Source organism: Myxocyprinus asiaticus, chromosome 9 (assembly GCF_019703515.2).
Source record: "Myxocyprinus asiaticus isolate MX2 ecotype Aquarium Trade chromosome 9, UBuf_Myxa_2, whole genome shotgun sequence".
Taxonomy (NCBI): Eukaryota; Metazoa; Chordata; class Actinopteri; order Cypriniformes; family Catostomidae; genus Myxocyprinus; species Myxocyprinus asiaticus.
Window position 1 is genome coordinate 44,762,214 of NC_059352.1, and position 24,498 is coordinate 44,786,711.

The 24,498-nt window shown below is 36.3% G+C and overlaps 1 protein-coding gene across 2 annotated transcripts in view; it reads right to left on the bottom strand.

Moving 5' to 3' along the window:
- abcc4 (ATP-binding cassette, sub-family C (CFTR/MRP), member 4) overlaps nucleotides 1-24,498 on the bottom strand; it is an 80,968-nt gene that overhangs the window by 49,405 nt on the left and 7,065 nt on the right. For both annotated transcript variants that reach the window (XR_007898079.1, XM_051706542.1), the window contains exons 3-8: nucleotides 11,672-11,792; nucleotides 10,853-11,077; nucleotides 9,302-9,391; nucleotides 4,902-5,065; nucleotides 1,715-1,840; nucleotides 804-1,053 (exon numbers count right to left, since the gene is read on the bottom strand). Coding sequence is in view for 1 of the 2 variants with exons in the window: in XM_051706542.1 (XP_051562502.1) it covers nucleotides 804-1,053; nucleotides 1,715-1,840; nucleotides 4,902-5,065; nucleotides 9,302-9,391; nucleotides 10,853-11,077; nucleotides 11,672-11,792 (976 nt within the window). In the remaining variant the exon portion in view is untranslated. The remainder of the gene's footprint in view (nucleotides 1-803; nucleotides 1,054-1,714; nucleotides 1,841-4,901; nucleotides 5,066-9,301; nucleotides 9,392-10,852; nucleotides 11,078-11,671; nucleotides 11,793-24,498) is intronic.

A 24,498-nucleotide genomic window follows, 5' to 3' on the forward strand; every position in this document is an offset into this window, starting at 1 on the left:
GCACAAAGTAGATGTCCTAAACAACTTGCCCAAACTATAGTTTGCTAACATTAAATCTGTGGAGTGGTTAAAAAATTTGTTTTAATGACTTAAGTGTATGTAAACTTCTGACTTCAACTGTAGCTCAGCTGCAATAAACGTGGCGAGTTTTGGAGAATAAATGGTAAAGAATTTAATATTAACCGAGACGAATTCATCTGAACAATTAAACAGCAGAGTACTTTTATTCATTATTTGTTTTTTAATATTGGTTTTGTAAATGAATAATGAAATGAGTCATTTTTTGTATTTCCAATTTTGAATTCCTAATTGAATATGAAATGAACGAATGATACATGGATTAATTAATTTTTTTGTTATTAGCCTTTAATTTTGGGTATGTCACTGAAACAGGAAACCTTCAAAAAAAAAAAAAAAAAAAAAAAAAATCAGAGCTTAAAGGGTTGAATCATGTTCTTTTCATCATACAAAGTGATTGTATGGCTTCAGAAGACTTTGAATATAGCGCACAAGTTGCATTGACTACTTTTACTGATTTTTTTATAACCTTGACAGCCCAGAGTCACTATTCATTTTCATTGTATGGCGAAAAGTCTTTCCTAATTTAATAAAAAAAATATATATATGTTTTTTGTCCAATGGAAGAAAGTCATCTAGGTTTGGAATGACATGGAATTTTCATTTTAGGGTGATCTTACCAATTAATTTCAATGACTTTTCCTGACCTGGAAATCACAATTTAAAAATTACCGGATATTTTCAGGTTTTCCATGATTATCACAAGACAATGATGAAACTTGTACCTTGATCCTACGTATGCTGATGGCAGCCTCGGATGCTTTCTCAATAGCAGAAGGAAAAAACAATGTAACAGTGAGGCGGACGGCGCTGTACAGCGACACGGCTACAAACACCCGACTGGCTGAGATGGTATTGCCCACCAGCACGTACATGGTGAATGTCACAAACACGATGATTTTACTTGCGGCAAAGAACGAGGCCATGTTCAATCCACGAAGGTATGAGCTACTCATGATTTTCGAGATCTCCTTCCTGAAAGTAAAAACAATATAGTTATTTATGAAGTTCAAACTCAAGAAATCACAGTTTATTTTATGTCCTAGAAAAGGATGGCCCAGCTTAGTACATTATTGTACAAATCAACCTTGGAAAGTTCATTCTGGGGTAGTTAAAAAGACTGATTGCATACAGAACCACACATAACTCAAAAAGAGTCATTGTTTGTGCTTCATGAAACATTTCCTGCATTATACGGTTAAGTTTGTTTTTGGCTTAATAATGGAGCAACAGTAAAAAAAAAAAAAAAAAAATTATTCATTATCCTTCTCAATGGATAATGCCTATTTTCTGGTTTAAATTTTTCAGCAAATATTGTGTAAAATAAGTGTTTCTTTAAAACACTTTGCCATTATTCAATGATATCATACATATCAGCAAAATATCAGCCTACCTTTTCTCTAGATATCAGCATCGGGCATTATAAACCCAATTGATTGTTCATTAATTACTACAAAAGAGCTGAACTGACATTTTATAGATCTTTAAAATTATCACTTTAAAGCTTCATGTCAATAGAAATACATATAATGCCCATAAAACTTTGGCTAATATATCAACATCAGTAAAGCATTATGCTGACTGTGTCAGTGACGTAAGTGCAATCAGACGAAAATAAACCTAGAGTGTCGTTTACCTTCGTACATCATTAACCAGCGCTGCGAATGGCTTCTCCCATGCATACATCTTAATTATACGTATACCAGATACCACCTCATTCATGGTGCGTATCCTATTGTCAGTGAATGCAGCGGTCTTACCCCTAAGAGAAAAGGAGAAAGAAAGAAGTTTCATCTACGATATAATATTTATAACATGACTGTGACACTGATCAACTTTCAAGTGGGTTTTTTAATATTGTGTGTGATGACAATTGTGAGTGATGACATTTTTCTGTTTTTGGATGTTGAATGCATTTAAACGAAAATAAATAATTGGTTTCTGAAATATTTCTCAAATGTGGCATATGAGATAACTTTATCAATTTTTACCATTGAAGAGAAATTAAAATTGTCTGGGTATGGGACAAGCCCAAAAACATTTTGGGCCCACCTAAAAGCACTCAAGCACACAATAAAAAAAGTTTAAAGGTGATGCGTTTAATTTTTCTCTGCTAAAATACTCTCCTATCCCAACTTCTCACTCTAGTGGCTATAAGTGGCACTTCAGTACATAACATACACAACACATTACAGTTTAAATAGTCTTACACCGCCTTGCCGGACAGTGAATAACGCATTTAATAGGTCCTGATTTCCTTCTCTCACGCTCCGTGCAAAAAAAACTGAATTCCACTATATTACCTATGCTGTTGAAAGTGGTTAGGAAATGTTTTCAGTTGCTATAGCTCTATCTGCTTGCTCTGTAATGTTATGTTGCTAGGGTTACAAACAGCGCATTGATATCGAACGGTGATTAAAACTGACCGGAACTACCTGTGCATTCAACGGTTTGAACCGCACACATTCCAGCTAATCAGAATAGAGTATTCGAACAGACCGTGGTATAATATATTAACAGAAAAGTAGATAGTAAGGTATCTTGTTATTTTTGCAATCATGTCAGTGCAGCTGCCAGCTAGATGTTAGAGCACCCTAAGCTTAATAATACTGTATATTGGCAAAGCATATTTCCTTGAATCCCGGCGAACACACACAAAAAATCCTTTCATCAAAACCAATAAACATGTATGATCTTGCAGATCAGTGTGTCCTAATCTGCAGACGCAACATTCTGCTTTCATGCCTCCACTGTACAATTGAGCATTTGATTGGTAAAGATTTCCGCTCTCACACAGAGAATTTCATAGCGGAATTCTCTCACTTAATCGACCACCTGTTGTTTTTGATTTTTGTTTCGGGATAAAGTGGCACATAACTGCTGGTCAGTTTCCCAAAGCCAAATCCACACCTTAAAAAAACTGACTCTAGATTAGTGGTTGCGGAAACATCTTCCGACATCACTTGCTGCATTCATGCACAGAGAAAAAAGCCATAAATGTTTGTACATTAGAAGAAAAAAAAAAAACCTCTCTTAAACGGAGGCAGTGCAATTCATAAATTAAATAATTTTGAGTTGTTTTGGGATCATTAAACATGATTTAATCTAATAAAAATATATAAAATCTCACTTTATGCAGGATGAATATTTTTATTTGTCAAATCCACAGTTAAACCCTGCTGTACCTACAGTATAAAGAGCGCATGCACAAAAAGTCAAATCTACAGTAGCCTAATAATCATTCCGTGGAGACAACTGAAGAACAATTATGAATTTCACTTTTACCTGTAACATTTTTCCTGGTACCTGTCCATTTTTCATTATTGCCATAAACGACTTAAACAAACTTTAAAGTTGAAAAGATTGTGTTTTCTGGGTTGGTCGTATCACTCAGATCCAGTTTAATCTGAAAAACGGGAATTTGCGCGTATGGGAGTTTCCTCAACAACGCACATATGTTTTATCATTTGTGCATGTTTGATGACTTGTTTTAAATAAATAAAGGTAATTTAGAACTGAAAAATGGCAATGGCATATGTGCTAACAGAGAAATATTTGACTGATTACAAATGATAACGAAGATCTGGTAGACCTGATTATCTACCAGTCATTGTAAACCAGTACAAATGAAGAGATTTTATATACTAAAACATAACAATACAATCACATAATTTCAGATGTGTTCATTACTAAGCATTTGACAATTTAATAAATGTCGTCCTAGGGGCACCTCACCCATGTGGGAAAAAGGGCAGATGCTCGGGCCACTGTTGCTACCCCGTGTACGTGCTTGGAAAGAGACTGTGGCAGGGCGGAGGGCGGGGCCTGGTTGTGATTCTGCACACCCGGACCCTAATAAGGCTGATTAAGCCCGAGAGGGATAAGGCCTACCGTAGACGGCAGTGCGAGAGAGAGAGAGAGAGAGAGAGAGAGAGAGAGAGAGAGTGTGTGTGTGTGTTACGAACAGCTGTCCGACACCTGTGTGTGTGTGTGTTTGTCTTTTTGGTTAAGTTTCTCATTAAACTATTATTTATATTGTCAAGCCGGTTCTCGCCACCTCCTTTCCATTTACCGTGTTACAGAGACATTTCATGTCGGAGTGGGATATAAGCGAACTTTTTTTACCAGTGAGCTTGTGCGGTACATGACCGAAGCGTCCACTTGGGCCGTGAATGGTTAAGCGGAGCGCACACGCATGGAGCGGGCTATTGAGTGGAGTGTCGCACTGCTCTGCATTGCTCAAATGCTCTGTCAACAAAATTACTGACGAAAATGTTCACTGACTAAGAGCATTTTGATTTCCTCAACACTAACGAAGACAAGAAGAAAAAGATTATGTGAAAGATGTTTAAATTAAGAAAGATTTCTACATGTTTCATAATGTTGTTTAGGCGGTTATAGTTTGGCACATGTTTTTGTCATTTCGCACATTATCGTTAACTAAAATGTTATGTTTGATGACTAAAATTATTTACCATTTTAGTAAAAGCAAAACTGACTAAAATGAATAAATATGATATAACAAAATACTAAATTTTTAAGTACATTTTCAATCAAAAGACTAATACGATGATTAAAACAAAAAACTGTAAAAATTTTCACTGACAGTCAAAAGTCTTTGTAATTATTATATATTTTCTATCAAAACAAGCTGTGCAAATTTTCTCTTTAGTTCTGGAGAAAAAAAAAAAAGACCTATATTACCAGCCCACTCAAAACTGACATCTGACAAAGAACATTCTGTTATTTTTGGTTTTAAACTATAAAGTTCCTACATTCATTTAATATTCCCAGTAAGAGCAAACCAGTGAGGTTAAATGTACCTGAACTTTGAAAACAGTTTTCCAAACATGGTCTGAAGTGGCATAAGAAAGAGCAAAACTGCCATTCCCGCAAGGCATGATGGTCCGATTTCATACCAAAGCAGACCAACCACAGCTGCAGCTTGCAGAGGCCCCACCCACAGGAAGTGTAGAAAAATGGTCACCTGGGAAAATAAACAGCATACTATTGTTTAGCAAGTTTGAAATGTAGACAGCACACTTGCAGATCACCTTCCCTAAAATGCTCAAATTCAGTAAGTATTTAACATTCATAAGATTTTGCAGTGTGGTGGCAATTTGATCAATTTATGGAGAATTCTGTGTACTGTACATAGTAGTGCTTGCCAAGGCAAGCAAGCATCGCTGTTACTATTGCTCATTAGAGATGTCAACGATACTTTAAAATTTCACATGGAGGATGATAAAAATATCCCACTGACCTACAATGGAGGAGGAACCTGAGACATATATAAGGACCTTAACATAGTAGAGACTTAAACCAGTAAGCAACCACCTACTGTAGCAACAACCATAAATATAAAGCAACTACCTAGCAATGCTCAGGCAACCACCCAGAACACCCTTGCACTGTGGCGACGACTTTTGCATGGGCATGCACCACTCATTTACTTCAGAAAATGTAGAAATCTTGTTGTAACTCGTATTTCAAACACAGCCCGTGAGATTATTTTTTAGAATAATCACATAACAAGAAGCTTGAATTGCAGTATTCTAATTTTGGCTAAATGTTTTCAAAACAAAACCTGTACTTCCTCTAATTCTTTGCGGAGTCCGTCTGAAGTTTTCTAAGTAAATACAGCAACGCCTCTGTGGGTAGAAATGGAACAAAGACATTCCAACCTAGAGTAGAAAGAATAACTGCTTGACTGAATGAACATGGTTTACATCAGCGGATCTGTCTGAACATGTTCAGTTGTCATCAGTGTGTGGTTTATGAAGCAGCACTAGATCTGTGAAAGCTTTATTACATAGCACACAGCCTACACATTATACAATTATCCATCATGTAATGGTGAGTGTGAAACCTGGACACAGTTTAGGTAATCGCAATAGAAAATCATTAAAAACCAGTGACTCCACAATCTTGACAAAGGTTAATGGTGGAGTTATAAAGGGCGTCGGAAACCCAGTCACGATTACTTGAACTAATCAAAATTATTTTTTGTGCACTTTAAATTCCAATCAAATATACCCAAAGAAATGCCATGTACTTGTATGTCTACTGCTTTGTGTGGGTAACCCCCTCTCAGAGCACTTGCTGAAGAAAGTGTAAATTATAAATTCTTCTGGAGCGCAATGAACCTCACTCAAAAGTATACATGAGGCTTTTCGTAAAGAGCTCAGTTTTTTACTTTATTTTAGCATTTGCGCAATGGAAATACAATTTAGGTCATTATGGTCATAATAAGTTAATGAAACAGAGGATGAGATGACCCGCTCACTCTATTTCTATGGAGAATTAAAAATATATTAGAAACACTATTGTCAAACACACACAGAAACTGTGTGGAGGCTCATGAATTTCATAGGAATGTCTTAAAATGACAGCGCTTTCACGATAATGAAATTTGGCTTACGATTAATTGGCATAAAAATAATTGTGATTATGACGATTAATTGTCATGCAAATTGTCATACTTCTTAAGGTGTATGATGTCATTTGTTCATATGAAACTTGGAATCATATAATAAAATAAAGTTTTAAAAACCTTTATTCATGTCATTCTGCATTTGTGTTCAAATATTTTCAAACACATACTCTTTTTGGTCTACTTTAGTCTTGGTCAACATTACATTCACTGTTTGTGGAACATAACCATTCTGATTATATTATACAATATTAAAAGATTTCTGTCCTAAATTCTTCACTTTCACACATTATTTTAAAGCTTTCCTATTAAACCCACAAGCCCTTATTTCGAATGAAGGAAGACCTTTAAAAATCCGTGTGTATTTTAAAATAGTGTTTCTTCATTCTATCATCTCCACAGAAGTAACAAGAGTAAGCAGGTGTCTCCTCTGTGTCACTGTGTGTTTATATTTCTACAATATAAAAAAATATTAAGGTTAGGTGTGTGAATAGAAAGATGCCAAAACTTAATTGACGCAAAATGAGAAATTTTCAAAATTACAAAAACTATTTTGAAAATACTATCCTTAATGTCATTCTACCACTGTTCAATATTCTGCAATTTTTTTTACATTGCCTACAAATCACATATTTAATTGACTCCAGGTTCAATATGAAAAAAGATTTTGGTAAATGTGTAATAAGTTTATAAAGTAACATGAAACAAAACAGACAATGAAATCATTAAAGGTGCTGTAAGCGGTTTTAGCTTTTCTACTTCCACGAGACTGAGCTGTTGAATTAGAGACAAATCTTTCCAAAACCCTGTACTCCAAAGATACCAAATTAGCTTTATTGAGACCGACACCGAGCAGAAGCAGATGTCAAAAACAACAGCAGCAAAATAGCACCCTCAACTGACAACTGTTATGAACAACATGGCATAAAATGGCACTAAGCCTCAAATTAGCTGCAACTACAAAACTATAAGAACGCGCAAAATGATTGACAGGCAGAAAGCCTCAGATTTTTGTTGTTGTTTCCAGAGTCTAGTGCCATCACTGGCGAGACATCTCAGCACATGTTTTCATGAATATCTTTCAGGGAGTAATATTTTTTTTGCATACCTTTCCATAAAAAATAAATAAATAAATAAATAAAAATAAAAAGCTTACAGCACCTTTAAGTAAGGAATAATTGACGATGGCCCGTTGATTTTTGAAAAATTATAATAATTACACCTCGGGTGTGCATTATTTTTAATAATTTAACAGGCCGGGTCAATTATTCCGCTTACTCTACAAATAGTAACGGAAGCTTGAGGTGCTTTTAAGAACTTATTGGAGTAACAAGGTAGTTTGTGTGTTCATTTGTGTGTGTGTGAGATGGAGAGCGAGCAAGAGAAAAAGATAAAGAAAGCGCTTACTTGGGGGCCTGGGTAGCTCAGTGGTAAAATACGCTGGCTACCACCCCTGGAGTTCGTTAGTTCTCTAGTTCAAATCCCAGGGCATGCTGAGTGACTCCAGCCAGGTCTCCTAAGCAACCAAATTGGCCCGGTTGCTAGGGAGGGTAGAGTCACATGGGGTAAACTCCTCGTGGTCACTATAATGTGGTTCATTCTCGGTGGGGTGCGTGGTGAGTTGAGCGTGGTTGCTGTGGTGGATGGCATGAAGCCTTCACACACGCCATGTCTCCGTGGCAAGGCGCTCAACAAGCCACATGATAAGATACGCGGGTTGATGGTCTCAGACGCAGAGGCAACTGGGATTCGTCCTCCGCCACCCGGGGGTGGTTAAAAAAAAAGCACATTGGGAATTGGGCATTCCAAATTTGGAGAAAAAAAGAAAAAAAGAACGCACTTACTTGGGCATGTGTGATTACCTGTGTTTGCTGCAGCTCTTGTCAAAAGTAATAATCGCTATAAATTGCCAAGCTGTTCGTTTAACAACATTCGGTAGCATCACCATACTGGTATGTAGCTTTTCAGTTGCAAAACAGTTTTAAGTAGTGCGCTGACATTCAGGTTCTGTGTCTTGCTCGCGAGTGTCTATGTGTGTGCGTATGTATGTGTGTGAGAGCGGAAGAAAGTGAGAGAGAGGAGTGCAAGAGTGCTTTCCATCGATATTAAAATACATTTCGGATATTAAAGAAATTGCTTGTCATTCTTATCTGGATTACTTAGCCAATATCTTTGTTTTATTTGGTTATTTTGCTAGGGTAGCCTGTATGGCTCTTTAAAATATCTGAAATAATTTGGCAAAGTGATATGGAACCGTATGCGGTCAAGACCTGGAACTACTTCATAGCTGTGCGTTTACTGAAAAATAATTGGAAACCTTAGAACGTCTGTCAATCAGAATCAAGCATTCAACAGTGCTGTTGTATAATCACAACTATTTTTATAACAATCGTCAACCAAATGAATTAATCAGAAAAAATTCATATTGAGACCAGTTTAAAACTGTATTGCTAGTTGTGTTAATTTCTCCATAATCTCCATAAAACGTTAGACCACCAATGGCAAGGTCAGAGTGACCTGCTTGCGTCCTTTCCTGAGGTTCTGAACATGGGACAATTTGTTACCCCAGTAACGAAAACCCTTTACAGTAAATCAGTTTTTCACACCCTCTGGCTTACAACTAAAAAGGTACAGATTTAACATGAAAGTGAACAACACAAGACTGTTCACCGTTCAAACAAGCGTCATGTTTTTAAAAAAATCCACAAGAGATCCGATTCAAACAAAGGGAATGGACAAACTGTGCCCATGACACTTAAAAGGAAGACAAAAGAAGTTTGTCAGAAATACCTCATCAAACTTGTTGACATCATTGGACAAGAGGTTAACAATCTGCCCTGTGGTGGTGTGGCCCATAGCTGAGGAACTAAGACACAGCGCCTAAAAAAAGAAAACATTCCAAAAATGTTTGTGGGAGATATTTTCATAGCATAGGGAGATAAAAATGAATAAATAAATACAAACAAATGACTTCTGTTGCTTGTATATCTACAGACACACAAATATCAAATGAGATGAAATGAGGTACACTTAAAAATAAAGGCTTTTTGAAAATGTACCACGGTAATCCTATGGTATTCTTTAAAGAATGTTGTACTACCATGTAAATAACATGGTTTATGAATAATGCAACCAATCAGTACTGTGATATTAGGGTTGCAAATTTTAAGACATTTTCTTAAACAATTGTTAACGTTAATGATCGAAAATCTAAATTTGACAGAATATCGACAAAGTATTCTGGGTTCAATACAAGTTAAGCTTAATGTTGATTACCACTAAAAATTATTTTGACAAATTAATTCTTCTGTTTAAAGTTGTGTAATATTTGAGCTGTAAAGTTGTTAAAATAGTCTTTTTACGTCATTTTAAGGATTATGGTGTTGCATCATCATGGCAATAAAGTTGCCAAATTGGATATAACTTTACACAGAAAAGGTTAGTAAACGATTTTATCAAACTAAAATCATATTAACACGCATATTGTTGATTTCTTGTGGCTATCATTTTGAAACCGAGTATTTTTTACATTTGCAGATTGGCCCCTATTGGCCTTCCATTGTAAGTGCCTCACTATAACTGCCATTTGAAATTAATTTAAGCGGTAATCAACATGATGCCACAAATGCTGCCGATTGATCTTAACTTGTATTGAACCTGGAATATTCCTTTAACAATAACAATAATAAACTATAAGTGGTGAACAGCTTTTAATAAAAATAAAGTTGATTAGGGCCCCTGATCTGCCAGGGGCCCCCCACACTGACAAAGACATTATTAGTAGTGTTGAAAGTACTGACAGTGGAGCCCACACAATAGGCTAGGACCGGCACTGCGTCTAGTTAATCTATAAAGAAACGCTCCATAATTACATTGACGCCTGCTTCGTCTTTACAAGCTAGGTGTTGCTAGCATATTGCTAGCATGTTTTAGCATCATACTAGGAATTGTTAGCATGTTTTAACATATAGCTAGGTTTTGCTAGCCTGTTTTAGCATGTCGCTAAGCATTGCTAGCATTTTTTAGCGTGTAATAGGTCATGACATGCAGCGCGCATATGGTAGAATGCCCTCTAGCGGCGAAACACTGGATTAGACAGTCTTTTCTCTGTATGCTGGCATGATTACTGAAGGCATTTGTGCTAAAATTGATTAATTGACGATCGATAAGCTTAATCGATCAAATTATTAAATGACAAATAATCCAAAATCTATTATTCATTAACCTTCCTACATGATATATATTGAAGTACCATAGCATTACCTTCTGATACAATCACTCTAAAACAGTACCACCAAATAACTTTTTTGCTAAAGGCTTATTTTTTGGGGAAAATCTCACCTTCTTGTAGATCATGTGACACATTGCAATGCGGATTTTCATTCCAGCCCTCAGGACGTGGTAAAAGTAGAGGTGGTGCAGTAAAGCCAGAGCCAGGGTCGAGAGAGAGACACCCACTGCATACCCATAAGCCTCGTATAATGCTAGCATGTCTTCAGGTTTATAGTTCTCAAAATACTGAATGAGTTTTCCCAAAAACACTGGCTGCACCACCTTAATAGTCTCCTATACATGGGTGGCAGAAAACGACAGAGTAACAATTATAAATGATTGACATGTTGTGCCTGTAAGACAATATGAGGTTCAATGGATTAGATCCTAAAACATTCCTAAAAGGCAGTGACACCCTTGTCAACATTTGCAGTAAACATTTGATATGGAAAATGTCACGTTGAAGTGAGGTGAAAAGTGCATAGGCATAGCAATGAGAATAACTTACACAATTCTACGTTAATTGTTCCTGTGCCCCTGAAACAGTGGATATCTAACCATTCATTCTTACAGATGCAACTGGATGTGCTTCAAACTACATCTTTATCAATTTTCTATCAACACTCATAAACGTGATTCCCGTGTGATGCTTTTGTTTGAACAACACTTCAGAGGTGACTCGCATAAAGATAGTGAATCATCAACAGAATTTATAGGGTGTACTGTGTCATTATACAGAGAAGCCAGTGGTTTTGGTTTAAAAATTAAACTAAATGTAGTGTGAATGCACACACAACAGATATCTAGTTGCCTAGATCAGGGCTTCACTGCCATAATTCTGTGTAATAAAACAGAATCAGACAAAGTTATGTAATAATCAGAACATACCTCTATAAAGGTAAATACTCCCAGTACTGCATAAGGCCTCCAGTAACACCTGATAATGGCTTTGGTGAGTTTGGGTGTCCTGAGTTCTTTGGTTGCTTTCTCCACTTCTTGGTCCCAGTATCTGTGAGAAAAAAAAAAAAAAGTGGCAGAAGTAGAAACACCCCTACTTGATTTTAAAATTCTTTTTACACAGCAATTAAGATGAGAAATTCTGCCTTCAAATATGGTTAAGTCCGGGACCACAAGGGCCACATGGTGAACAGGTCACGGGCACATATTACACAACTCATCTGGGAAACATATAATATGAATATATAGCATCCAGGACACATAGAAAACATGTCATTTGCAGTATACATCCTTCACTGCTACAAGAACAAACCGGAATTTTTAGCATTATGTAAAAGCAGACATTCTTTTAAATGTTTTAGTCAAATCAGGAAAACTACTAAAGGTTTGGTCACATTTACCTTTGCATGGAAATTCTGCAAATGAAATACAGTCATCTCAACGGGAATCCGTGTATTCAGGAATTTCACCTGATGGTCTTCCGGTGGTGAAGTATTTCCCTATGCAAATTTCATGTGGGGTTCAAGTCTGGTGAACTTTTGACACGCAAATTCGCAACGTTGACCGATAGGAAGATGATCTGATGTCTTGGTAGTGACCTCTGTGTGGGCAGTGTTTCATAAGTAGCTACACTGAATGTTCACAATGGACAAGGAAATTTAAGCGATGAGTTTCTTTATAACTTCACTCTCCCAGAATATAAAGTTCTGCATAAAAAAAGATGCTGCCTGGAAAGTAGTTTTTTATGGAATGAAATATGTGCCATTGGGACTTGAATTTGAAATTTAGGACTTGAATTTGATCATGTTTACTTGAACTTGATTACATTCAAACCTTAAATGCAAATGTACGTGGCACAAATTCAGATTCCATTTTTTAATACATTGATTCAGGTTTTATATTCAGATTTGGGTAAATTTGACGAAGACATCCAGGGTACTCAGGAAGAGCAATCGAGCCTGTATGTAATCAAACTCCTTCTTGACCAATCACAACATAGCTCACAGTTCACATTTAGAAAAGGCAGGGTCCGCTGTGAAATAGTGCAAACGTGGGTTCATGGCCAAATGAGAGCCACCACCTCTTTAGCGTAAGTTACTTGTTCTGCCGTGATGCAAACTCCAGAAGTACTTAGTGTGATTGTAAACAGGCTGTTTGATGCATTAAATAAATGTTTATCAGTCATCTGATTTCTTTATCAGATCAACATTTGCACACCTGTGTTGTAACTTCAAGGCAGTAAGCTAATCTTTGCTGCTAATTTCTTTTTAATATATATATATATATATATATATATATATATATATATATATATATATATATATATATATTTTTATTAATGCTCTACATAACACCCAGGGGATCCATTAATCTTTGCTGATGTTTCACGAGCCAACCAGTTACCGTTTAAGTTAACACTAGATTGCCAAGTTAGTAGTAAGGTCTAGATATGTGGAAATAGTTGATATGTGCCAACAGATATTCTAGCTACCTAACTCACTTTTACCAGTATAGTACACATATTTAGTATACTTTATGCAACAAGAGTTATGTGTGTCATCAAAATCGTGCACCAAACAGTTTGGTGAGAAAACACATAGTCTGTGTTTATGCTGACCGACCTATCAATCCAGACCTGACTAATGTTAAGTTAACGCTTGCTTCGCAGTTGCTAAGATTCGGACACCTATACTCAAGACACTTCCAACTTGCCATCTAAACTCGAAAAATGAAACAAAAGTAGAGTTGACAATCTAGAAAACATGACATTACACAGATGGTCGTTGGCTCGTGAAACAGCAAACATTAGCTTACTGCCTTTTGGAACCTGTGGCAAACATTTATCTGATAAACATTTATTTAATGCATCAAACAGCCTGTTTACAATCACACTAATTACTTCTGGAGTTTGCATCAGGGCAGAACAAGTATCTTACGCTAGAGAGGTGGTGGCTCTCGTTCAGCCATGATCTCAAGTTGGCACTATTTCACAGCGGACCCTTCCTTTTCTAATTGTGAACTGTGAGCTACGTTTGTGATTGGTAAAGGAGGAGTTCGATTACATACAGGCTCGACTGCTCTTTCTGGGTACCCCGGATGTCTTCGTCAAAATTACCTGAATCTGAATCTAAAACCTGAATCAGTGTATTAAAAAATTTTTTATCTGAATTTGACGATCTGAATTCAGGCCACCTAAATTTGAATTTTAAGTTTGATGTAATTCAAGTTCAAGTAAACATATTCAAATTCAAGTCCTAAAATTCAAGTTCAAATCCCAATGGCACATAATGCATTCCACAGTTTTTACGCCTTGTTTGCCTGTGGAATTTCGCAGTGCAGACGTAAATGTGACCAAGCCTTAAGGGGCTGTTCAGGCTAATGATTGACTGATATGGATTTTTGTAATGGCCGATATCCAGAGATCAGGGTTTAATACACAATTTAATACAGTAAATAATGTTTACATAAAATTAAGTGAATTCATATTTGAACTTTTAATATTTTGTGCTTTTAAAATGGTTGATAGCAGTTTCTCCTGGTCATCCCATTTTAGTCATTTGTTTAAAAAAAGAAGTTGTTTACATATTAGAAAGAAAGAAATAACAGCAGTGTACACAGTAATCCAACAACCATGGGCATGCGCATTAGCAATCGCATTTTTTCACAAAAAGACAGAATCATACTAATTGTACACTGTACACAATGAATATGACATTTACTTATAGCGCATGTGTAGCACTTATTTTAAAGTTGATCTCTCTCTCTTTTGCGGATCCAGCGAGCAACAATCTCCTGACAGCTTTCAGTTCTAATCCAGACTGATAGAATACACAGTTCAGAGGAAGATATATGAGCGCTCCACAGGAAGAAAACCCTGGAATTGCATACGTTTTGTGAGACTCGTGAATTACATCCATTTAAACGAGGTATCCACATATTTTCTAAAAGTATATGATAGAAATGTTATCATTAGGCAATACAGTTAAGTTACAAGGAACTGTTGAGAAGAGAGAGAGAGAATGAAATACGCAAGCACTTTAAACATCATCATGAGCTCGGCGTGTCTGTCGCAGCTCTGATATGCGGGACTGTTTAACCCTTAAAGGCGTGGTCATTTTTCCAAACACTCTTACATATTCGGATCTGTAGAGACTCGGCACTTATATCTATCAAAAATGGATGTACAAAATGTCCAGATAGTGTACAGTTTTTTTTATTTTTTTTTAATATATTTTCAAGACAATTAGAAAACAATAAAATAAAATAGATCTTGATATATTTTTATGTTTTATTTTTCATAAATCAAAGAGAAAATGCAGATAATGCAATGTGTAAATGTACAGTATGTGTAACTTATGTGTATCCTCTCAGGCACTTGTTGAGTCTAAATAGATGTACAACTCACATTATTTCAGTAGTACACCCAAATGACAAAAGCCATATCATACTTTTCATGTGTTAAACTTGCTATATTTTACTTCGATGTTGTTTCTTTGTCAAATAGCAATGTCAAATATAAATCAAGTCAATCACTGAAACATCAGCGCCACCTTGACTAAGAAATAACATGTATATTATGTATGTGTACAAGCATATGGAATAATGATAATTCACCATTTTTGACAGTTCATTGCTGCACAGAAAGTCAACATGATAGTGTTTATTTGTATGAATATAGTACTCATTTCCATTGTAATAAACAAAGAAATAGATATTCTGTGATAGTAAACTTAAATAGATATGAAATAATTATAAAAAAAATATATAATTTAAAACACTCTTACATACCTCGGGTCTCTAGAGACCCTATACACTTTTGGTACTTAAACCATTAAAAAAAAAAATAATTCTTTTTATTTTGCCATTTTCTGTGAGTCACACTATAAGGGATAGATTGATGAATACTAAAGAGGTGTGGGCACAACTCAAAAAAATGGATGAGGTACAGGGGGTGGAATAAGGTCCCAGGTCTCTAAAGACCCAAGGTATGCATTTAAGGGTTAAATGAGATGTTGTTGTACTAGTATTGTGGTAACAACAAAAACAACTGTGATTGGTTGTTTAGATGTCTCGGGCACTTCTTAACATTCAAGCAGGTGATTCTCTGCGCACTTGCGCTTAAGAAATTAATCAGCCATGCGGAAAATTGATATTTGCGATATATTGGTCGACCACTAGTTCAGACTGAACGCATTCTTGCGTAAAAAAAAATAAGCCAAACGCAACCAGAGTTAAGTTACTCAAAAAAAATAATCCACTTCAAATTACAAGTTACTTCTCTTAAATTGTATTCAGATTACTTTAATGATTACTTCATTGAGAAAATTAAACATTAGATTTTTACATACTTTTAAGTTACTTTTTAAAACACTGTTCAAAGAAAAGTTTGTTTTCTGCTCAACGAATTCAAAATGTCTAGTTTCTCCCTTACGGTGACTTGTTAGGAAGCACATGCTCTTTACTGTCACAGAAATGCAAACAGACATAATGTTTTGAATGAATTCTGCATACATAATATTATTTTTAAAATATGTATCCCCAGTAAATACCTAAAAGTAGGGATGGCACCGATCTGATACCTGGATACTTTTTTCGGATCAGGTATCGGTCCGATGAGCCAGATTCAAATCCGATACCCCATGTTGGTCATTGACGTTACTGTCCAGCTCAAAGAATGTCATAAATAACCTCAAATCACCATTAAAGTAGTCCATATAACTTGTGCATTTTATTCAGGGTCTTACTGTCTTCCAAAATCTTTGTGAATTGCAAAAGAGTGGGTTTAATAATAAGTATACAGTCAGCAATCACAGCTAAGTAGTCTCTGGCACCACGCTTTACTGAACGAGCGCCGCTCGTTTTTATTTCAAATAAAAAGATTTATATGATTATAGTGAACTGAAATGGGTTGCTGCCCACTTCTTATCATGTCGCTCATTTTCTCTGCACTGCGCAGCTCTCTACAGTCATGCCTGTAAACAGATCCACTTACTGTGCTTAGCACCAAGATAATTTATCCATGCACTGTCTCACTTAATTTATTATTATTATTATTTTACATGGGAGTTTGGTAGATGTTTCTGTAGATGACATGGCAGGGTATGAAATTAGCGGATAATTTTGCTCGTCATCTACCTGGAACTGTGTGGCAGTCGACCTTTAAGACTTCTCGGAGAGACAAATGACAAGAAACGCTGTTAGACACAAATACACACGTTTGAAGCAGCACACTTGATCATATTTTGGAAAACAGATGAAAGAGAATCCGTTGATGCACGTCTCTGATTCGGTGTGTGTTTAAGAGTTTATTTTTAATTTTCTCCCCTTTTTCTGCCCAATTTGGAATACCCAATTCCCAATGCACTCTAAGTCCTCGTGGTGGTGTAGTGACTCGCCTCAATCCAGGTGGCGGAGGACGAATCTCAGCTGCCTCCGCGTCTGAGACCATCAACCCGAGCATCTTATCATGTGGCTTGTTGAGCGTGTTACCGCGGAGACATAGCGCGTGTGGAGGCTTTACGCCATCCACTGCGACATCCATGCACAACTCACCACGTGCCCCACCGAGAGCGAACCACACCATAGCGACCACGAGGAGGTTACCCCATGTGACTCTACCCTCCCTAGCAACCAAATTGGCCCGGTTGCTTCGGAGACCTGACTGGAGTCACTCAGCACGCCCTGAATGTTTAGAGGTTTATTGGCGTGGACAGGTGAATTGTCATTTATGTCATAATTCAGTAGCTACAACCTCAGAAATGGTTCTTGAACAAGAAGTTTCTCTTCTATACTTGTCAACTCTTTAGCCTCCATTTGAATTTGTTAAATTTCTAGTTTCTCTAGGTTTTTGTTAAACCTCCACAGCAGTTAAATAGAACATCTGATTCACTTGCGTTTTTCATCAGACCTCTTATTTTACATAGACTACTAATCAAAAGAAATATTTTGCGACATTGCAGCAGATCCACGAAGCCCAGAATGTCAGCCAAAGGGGAGTTGTCAGATTTTAAAGATTCAAACTTTGGGGAACCATCCAATAATGGGTTTCCCGATAACATTGTAACTTAAGCCTTTACGATCATCTTAACTGACATCGTTTGTTATTTTGGTCGCTCATTACAAAGTTAAACTTAAGTGCTTCGTTACGGGAGCTGTCCGGTCCAAAGGTGCTTATCACTTTGGCAAATATGTCCAGGTGTTTGTCTTCTCAAAATGAAAATAATGTGGAAATACTAACAAACACAGAAGTTGTTTGTAACCTTGTCAAGGCGCCGAAATTTATTAACTAATTCAGTAAATAATTAAAATAATTAGGGCTTTTTTAAGACAGGGTTTCAAATGTTTGCTCAGCTTATAGAGGTTAATAAAAATGACGCAAGGAGTGCATGTAACGTGAATGTACCCGATGAGCATCACATCATAATAGTGTTATATTATTATTAACAGTGTTGTTTCTTTGGCTGGAAACTGAACAGATGCACAAAGAACAGGATTAAAATGATGGACATCAGTACTGAACTACTCATAGACCTTTCTAAACAGAATGAAGGGAATCTCTCATTGCACACTCATTCTAACCTACTTTGTTAAATGTATTTTATTTATTTAGGCCTATTTATTTTAGTTTTAAACTGCAGGGTCACTTTACTCACATATGTCTAATAAGATAATCTTTCTATTGCTATCATAGTTCTGATTATCAAATAAGGCCAATAAAACGTTATACTGTATTGTGTTATGTACATTTAGATTTATCTTTAGACCTATCACGTAGCATACGCAGACTGTGGAGACTGCCAGTTGATTTCAATATGATTTTTCACCGTTTTTAATCCTCTAAAACAGTGTACAATAGCTTTCCAATGATCAAAATATATTCATATAATTTATTCAATGTCCCTTTGTCTCTGATAAACTGTGAAAGATGCAAGAAAGATACATTTAAGTTGCACTTACAGTTGTGCTCAAAAGTTTGCATACCCTGGCAGAAATTGTGAAATTTTGGCATTGATTTTGAAAGTATGACTGATCGTGCAAAAAAACTTTTATTTAAGGATAGTGATCATATGAAGCCATTTATTATCACATAGTTGTTTGGCTCCTTTTTAAATCATAATGATAACAGAAATCACCCAAATGGCCCTGATCAAAAGTTTACATACCCTTGAATGTTTGGCCTTGTTACAGACACACAAGGTGACACACACAGGTTTAAATCGCAATTAAAGGTTAATTTCCCACACCTGTGGCTTTTTAAATTGCAATTAGTGTCTGTGTATTAATAGTCAATGAGTTTGTTAGCTCTCACGTGGATGCACTGAGCAGGCTAGATACTGAGCCATGGGGAGCAGAAAAGAACTGTCAAAATACCTGTGTAACAAGGTAATGGAACTTTATAAAGATGGAAAAGGATATAAAAAGATATCCAAAGCCTTGAAAATGCCAGTCAGTACTGTTCAATCAGTTATTAAGAAGTGGAAAATTCAGAGATCTCTTGATACCAAGCCAAGGACAGGTAGACCAAGAAAGATTTCAACCACAACTGCCAAAAGAATTGTTCGGGATACAAAGAAAAACCCACAGGTAACCTCAGGAGAAATACAGGCTGCTCTGGAAAAAGATGGTGTGGTTGTTTCAAGAAGCACAATATGATGATACTTGAACAAAAATGAGCTGCATGGTCGAGCTGCCAGAAAGAAGCCTTTACTGCGCCAATGTCACAAAAAAGCCCGGTTACAATATGCCCGACAACACCTTGACATGCCTCACAGCTTCTGGCACACTGTAATTTTGAGTGATGAGACCAAAATAGAGCTTTATGGTCACAACCATAAGCGCCATGTTTGGAGAGGGGTCAACAAGGCCTATAGTGAAAAGAATACCATCCCCACTGTGAAGCATGGTGGTGGCTCACTGATGTTTTGGGGGGGGGGGGGTGAGCTCTAAAGGCACGGGGAATCTTGTGAAAATTAATGGCAAGATGAATGCAGCATGTTATCAGAAAATACTGGCAAACAATTTGCATTCTTCTGCACGAAAGCTGCGCATGGGACGCTCTTGGACTTTCCAGCACGACAATGACCCTAAGCACAAGGCCAAGTTGACCCTCCAGTGGTTACAGCAGAAAAAGGTGAAGGTTCTGGAGTGGCCATCACAGTCTCCTGACCTTAATATCATCGAGCCACTCTGGGGAGATCTCAAACGTGCGGTTCATGCAAGACGACCAAAGACTCTGCATGACCTGGAGGCATTTTGCCAAGACGAATGGGCAGCTATACCAACTGCAAGAATTTGGGGCCTCATAGACAACTATTACAAAAGACTGCATGCTGTCATTGATGCTAAAGGGGCAATACACAGTATTAAGAACTAAGGGTATGCAGACTTTGAACAGGGGTCATTTCATTTTTTTCTTTGTTGCCATGTTTTGTTTTATGATTGTGCCATTCTGTTATAACCTACATTTGAATATGAATCCCATAAGAAATAAAAGAAATGTGTTTTGCCTGCTCACTCATGTTTTCTTTAAAAATGGTACATATATTACCAATTCTCTAAGGGTATGCAAACTTTTGAACACAACTGTAATGGACTTCAGAGTGGTTCAAAGCTCTCGTTAATTTATAAACGTTTTTACTTAGATAACGATGCTTTTGGGAAACGCACCATAGAGATTAAGTACTACTTAAGTGCTACTAACGTTCTTAGTGCTTCAGGAAACCCAGCCAAGACCTGTGAAAAGCAGGAGGACTTAAAAGTATCTAATAATAATGTTTATTGCAATATCTCTTATTTTAATTTATTGTATTTATTTCTATGGCCATTTAATTTTTCATTGTGTAACAGGGTCAGAAAGGTGCTTCCACTTGCTTTACTTAATTCTGTGTATTGACCCTTTAATAATATTTAAGCTGATCTCTCCATCCATTGGCTAGTGCTGTGTAGCGAACTGGTTCCACTAGGGTCATTAAGATTCACGCCAGCCGAGAGAGTGGTTGAGGTGGGTGAGTGCTCCCCGGAAAGATATTTTAATTTATTTTATCTTATTTTTTTTTAGGTTAACATCGACATGTATTTTGTTTTGTCATGTATGAAAGTGTATTGTATGCTCTCTTCTCAAGCTACCATGTTTTATGTGTAGTAATGTTTGATTTAATGTTCATCCTCATCATACAACATGCGTGAGCATGATTATTGGGACTGACCACTGCTTTTCAATGTGTTTAAACAGGTACATACTTTATAATATGTGTCAAAATTAATTAGAGAACAGCAGGGGGATACAGAAGGAAGATTTGTTTTAGTCAAAGGCATTCTTTATGGTCAAGAAATGACTTTGATGAATATCTATGCCCCAAATAAGGATTCTCCTAAATTTATGAGCATTGTTACCCTGTTTAATCAATTTTGTACATCTTTCGGAATATTAGCAGGGGATTTTAACTGTTGCTTTGATGTAAAACTGAAGCCCTACAACTGGCCTCCAGTGAAGCAGGCTTAGTTGATATATGGAGAGAGCTGAACACTGGAACCAGGGATTATACATTTTATTCAACAAGACATAAATCATACTCTCGTCTAGAAATGTTTCTATTACCACAAGAATATATTCCCTTTGTGAATTCCTGGGTAACATTGATGCATGTAACAATATTAGAGAATGGTTTAAACAATACATAATTGACAATGCTGACTCTGAGGTTTCACCTGCTATTATGTGGGATGCTGCAAAGGTAGTTGTTAGAGGGAAATTGATTTCTTATACCTCCGCAAGAAAAAGGGTGACAAAGGAGCACATGGTATGGCAATTTGAACAGCTTTACAAACAGCATCCCTCTGAGGAGAACTTAAAAAATTACATGATATTAAAAACAAATTCAATATTGTCCGAACCGAACAAACAAAAAAAATTGCTGTCTTTTACAAAGCAAAAGTACTTTGAACTCTGTAACAAACCTAGTAGGCCATAAGCTCACCAACTGAAGAAAGAGTGCACGGAACATATGATCAAAGGAATTCGTAACTCCAATGGCCAATTGACTTATGATGTAAAATTAATAAATCAGTCCTTTGTTGAATTTTATAATACACTTTACTGTTCTGAGGACCCTCTCTGATTCGAATTTACAAACATTCTTGGATTCATTACCTTTACCATCATTGGCTTAGGAGGATAAAGCATATTTGGATGCTCCACCCGTCTCAATGAAATACAACAAGCCATCGGGTCCTTAGCATCAGGGAAAACCCCCGGATTAGATGGGTTCCCCACAGAATAAGACATTTTGGCTCCAAATTGAACCCCATTTTATTCCAATGGTAAATGACTTCTTTGAGACTGGGAACCTCCCTGAAACAATGAAAACCGCTATAATAACTTTAATTTAAAAAAAGGATAAAGATGCAGCAGAATGCATGTCATATCGCCCAATCTCATTGCTACCAGCTGATCTTAAAAATATATATCTAAACTTCTTGCCAGCAGGCTGTAAAAAATTCTTCCTTAGCTTGTCCATTCAGATCAGACAGGTTTTGTTAAAGCTAGATATGGATCAGGCAACAGCCGTAGAATTTTAAATATAACTGACTACTTAAATTTGAATCATCTGCAAACATTAATACTATCTCTTGAGGCTGAAAAGGCATTTGATAGGACTGAACGGATATGTATATTTGCTGTACTAAAAAAGTTCAATTTGGGTGAGAACTTTTATTTTGTTGATTAAAAACCTATATAGCAACCCTTTAGCAAAGATTAGTACAAATCATTTTGTGTCTGAAAAAATAGTAATAACAGGGGCGTAATCTAAAACAAGCAAGTACAACCCCCCCATTATTTATACCATGATTAATGGAAATATGTAAATGCTTCACGCTGCAATAATGTAACGAAAGCTTGGCAGGAAATTAAAAGGTTTTGTGGTTTAGATTCAAAAATTTCTATCTTGTTAATTCTGGGAATCTGTACATGAGTTTTCTATGAAGGTTCTGGGTATAACGTACCATAAGACCCCTTTAAGATATCTCTTTGGTGTAGACCTAAGTGGGGTATCAGACCCTGTATTAATCAAAAGGATAGGTCTGATTTCTTAATTAAGAAATGCATTCTATTAAATTGGAAAAAAGATCATCCTCCAAAATTTGAACTGTTTAAACAAACCATAAATGATATAAAACACATGGAATATTTAACATACAGCTTAAAAAATAAAACCCAATTCTTCTTCAATGCCTGGGAAACTTTTATGGACCTGTCCTGAACCCTTTGACCCATGTCTACATAAAATATAACCCACTATTAATACACTGACCACCTATGTTTTGTTATTTTATTTTTATTTATGTTTCCCCTTTCTGTTTTATTGTGTTTTTATTTTTCTCTGATACTGTTAATTGCAATATATTTTAATTGTTTTGAATTCTGTAGTTGTTATAATGAAAACTAATAAATAAACAGTAATAAAAAAAAAGACCAATTAAGGTACATTTCTAATAATAAACTTAATAATTGTTAAAAAAAAAAAAATTATTATTGTTATTGTACATGCTATTATGCAACTAAGTATTAGGTAAATAAGCGAATATTGACTCATAAAGGCTGAGGAAAGGGGGGCGTTTCATTACATTTATAATGAAAATAGGCACAGAATAGAGGTCCACCCTGTTTCACCAAGGTCCACTCATTTGGAGATTTCTGGCCTCACCCCTGGTGCAGAGGCTCGTGATGCGCTGCTCGTAGATGATCAATAGTTCAGTCTGCCTATAACATGCATTGAGAACGGCACTGGACAAGCATTTTACCAGATGTTGAATAAGAAGCGTATTACACTACTGTGAATTAGCCTACAGACAAACACTCAAACACAGACGTCCTGGAGCTCTCAGCGCTGGACTTTCAAAATAAAAGCCTTAAGAAATTACAACTGAAATGTATTACCAATGTACAGTAAAATTATTATTATTATTATTATCATTATTAATAATAATAATAATAAAACTATTCAAACGCACTGCTGGCAAGCACAAAAGCGTGTTCTGTGGACACAGCCCAAAAGTGTTCCACCAAAAAAAGCTGCCGAGCATCTTCAGTGGATGTCTTCAAGTGCAGCACAACGTACAGCTCCCTCAGCAGTAAATTCTACATCTGCAAATAACAGTTTACTTCAAGGCAGAACATTTGTGTTTACGCCTTGACCCAAGCTCCCACCACAATGTGGACTGCAGTAAAAGCCTCATAAATTAGTGTCATAGCCCAGAGCACTGTGCTAAATGAACCAGCACTGATCCATTTTAAAGTGCCTGATTAAACGCTGGAGAAACTGTCTGTCCATGGAAGTGTTTTGTAATGAATGACATGCTTCTTCTACAGTTGGTAATGAAACTTCGTGAGAGACTGGTGATGGTTTCCTCAACTCCACACAGAGTAAGCAGACCATTTATTTATCTGCTTATCTGTCTGATGTAATAAAACCTCAAGGTTAAAAAAATGCAATGAAATTTAAACAACAACACGATAGGCTAATCTTCCTGGATAAGTAACATCTCAGAATTTAACAGTAAACTTTGTTACAGTATGTATTGTTCAGACAGCAAATAAATTAATCACCAAAGCAATATTTAAAGAACAAATATGATATGACTGATATCTGCCCGAAATTTCAGCAATTTGTGTACATCTCATTTGCTGTCCCTAAAGGGTCAAATAAGGTTGTCCAAAGTGATAAAAATGATAAATCTATTAAAAATCAAGTTTGTGT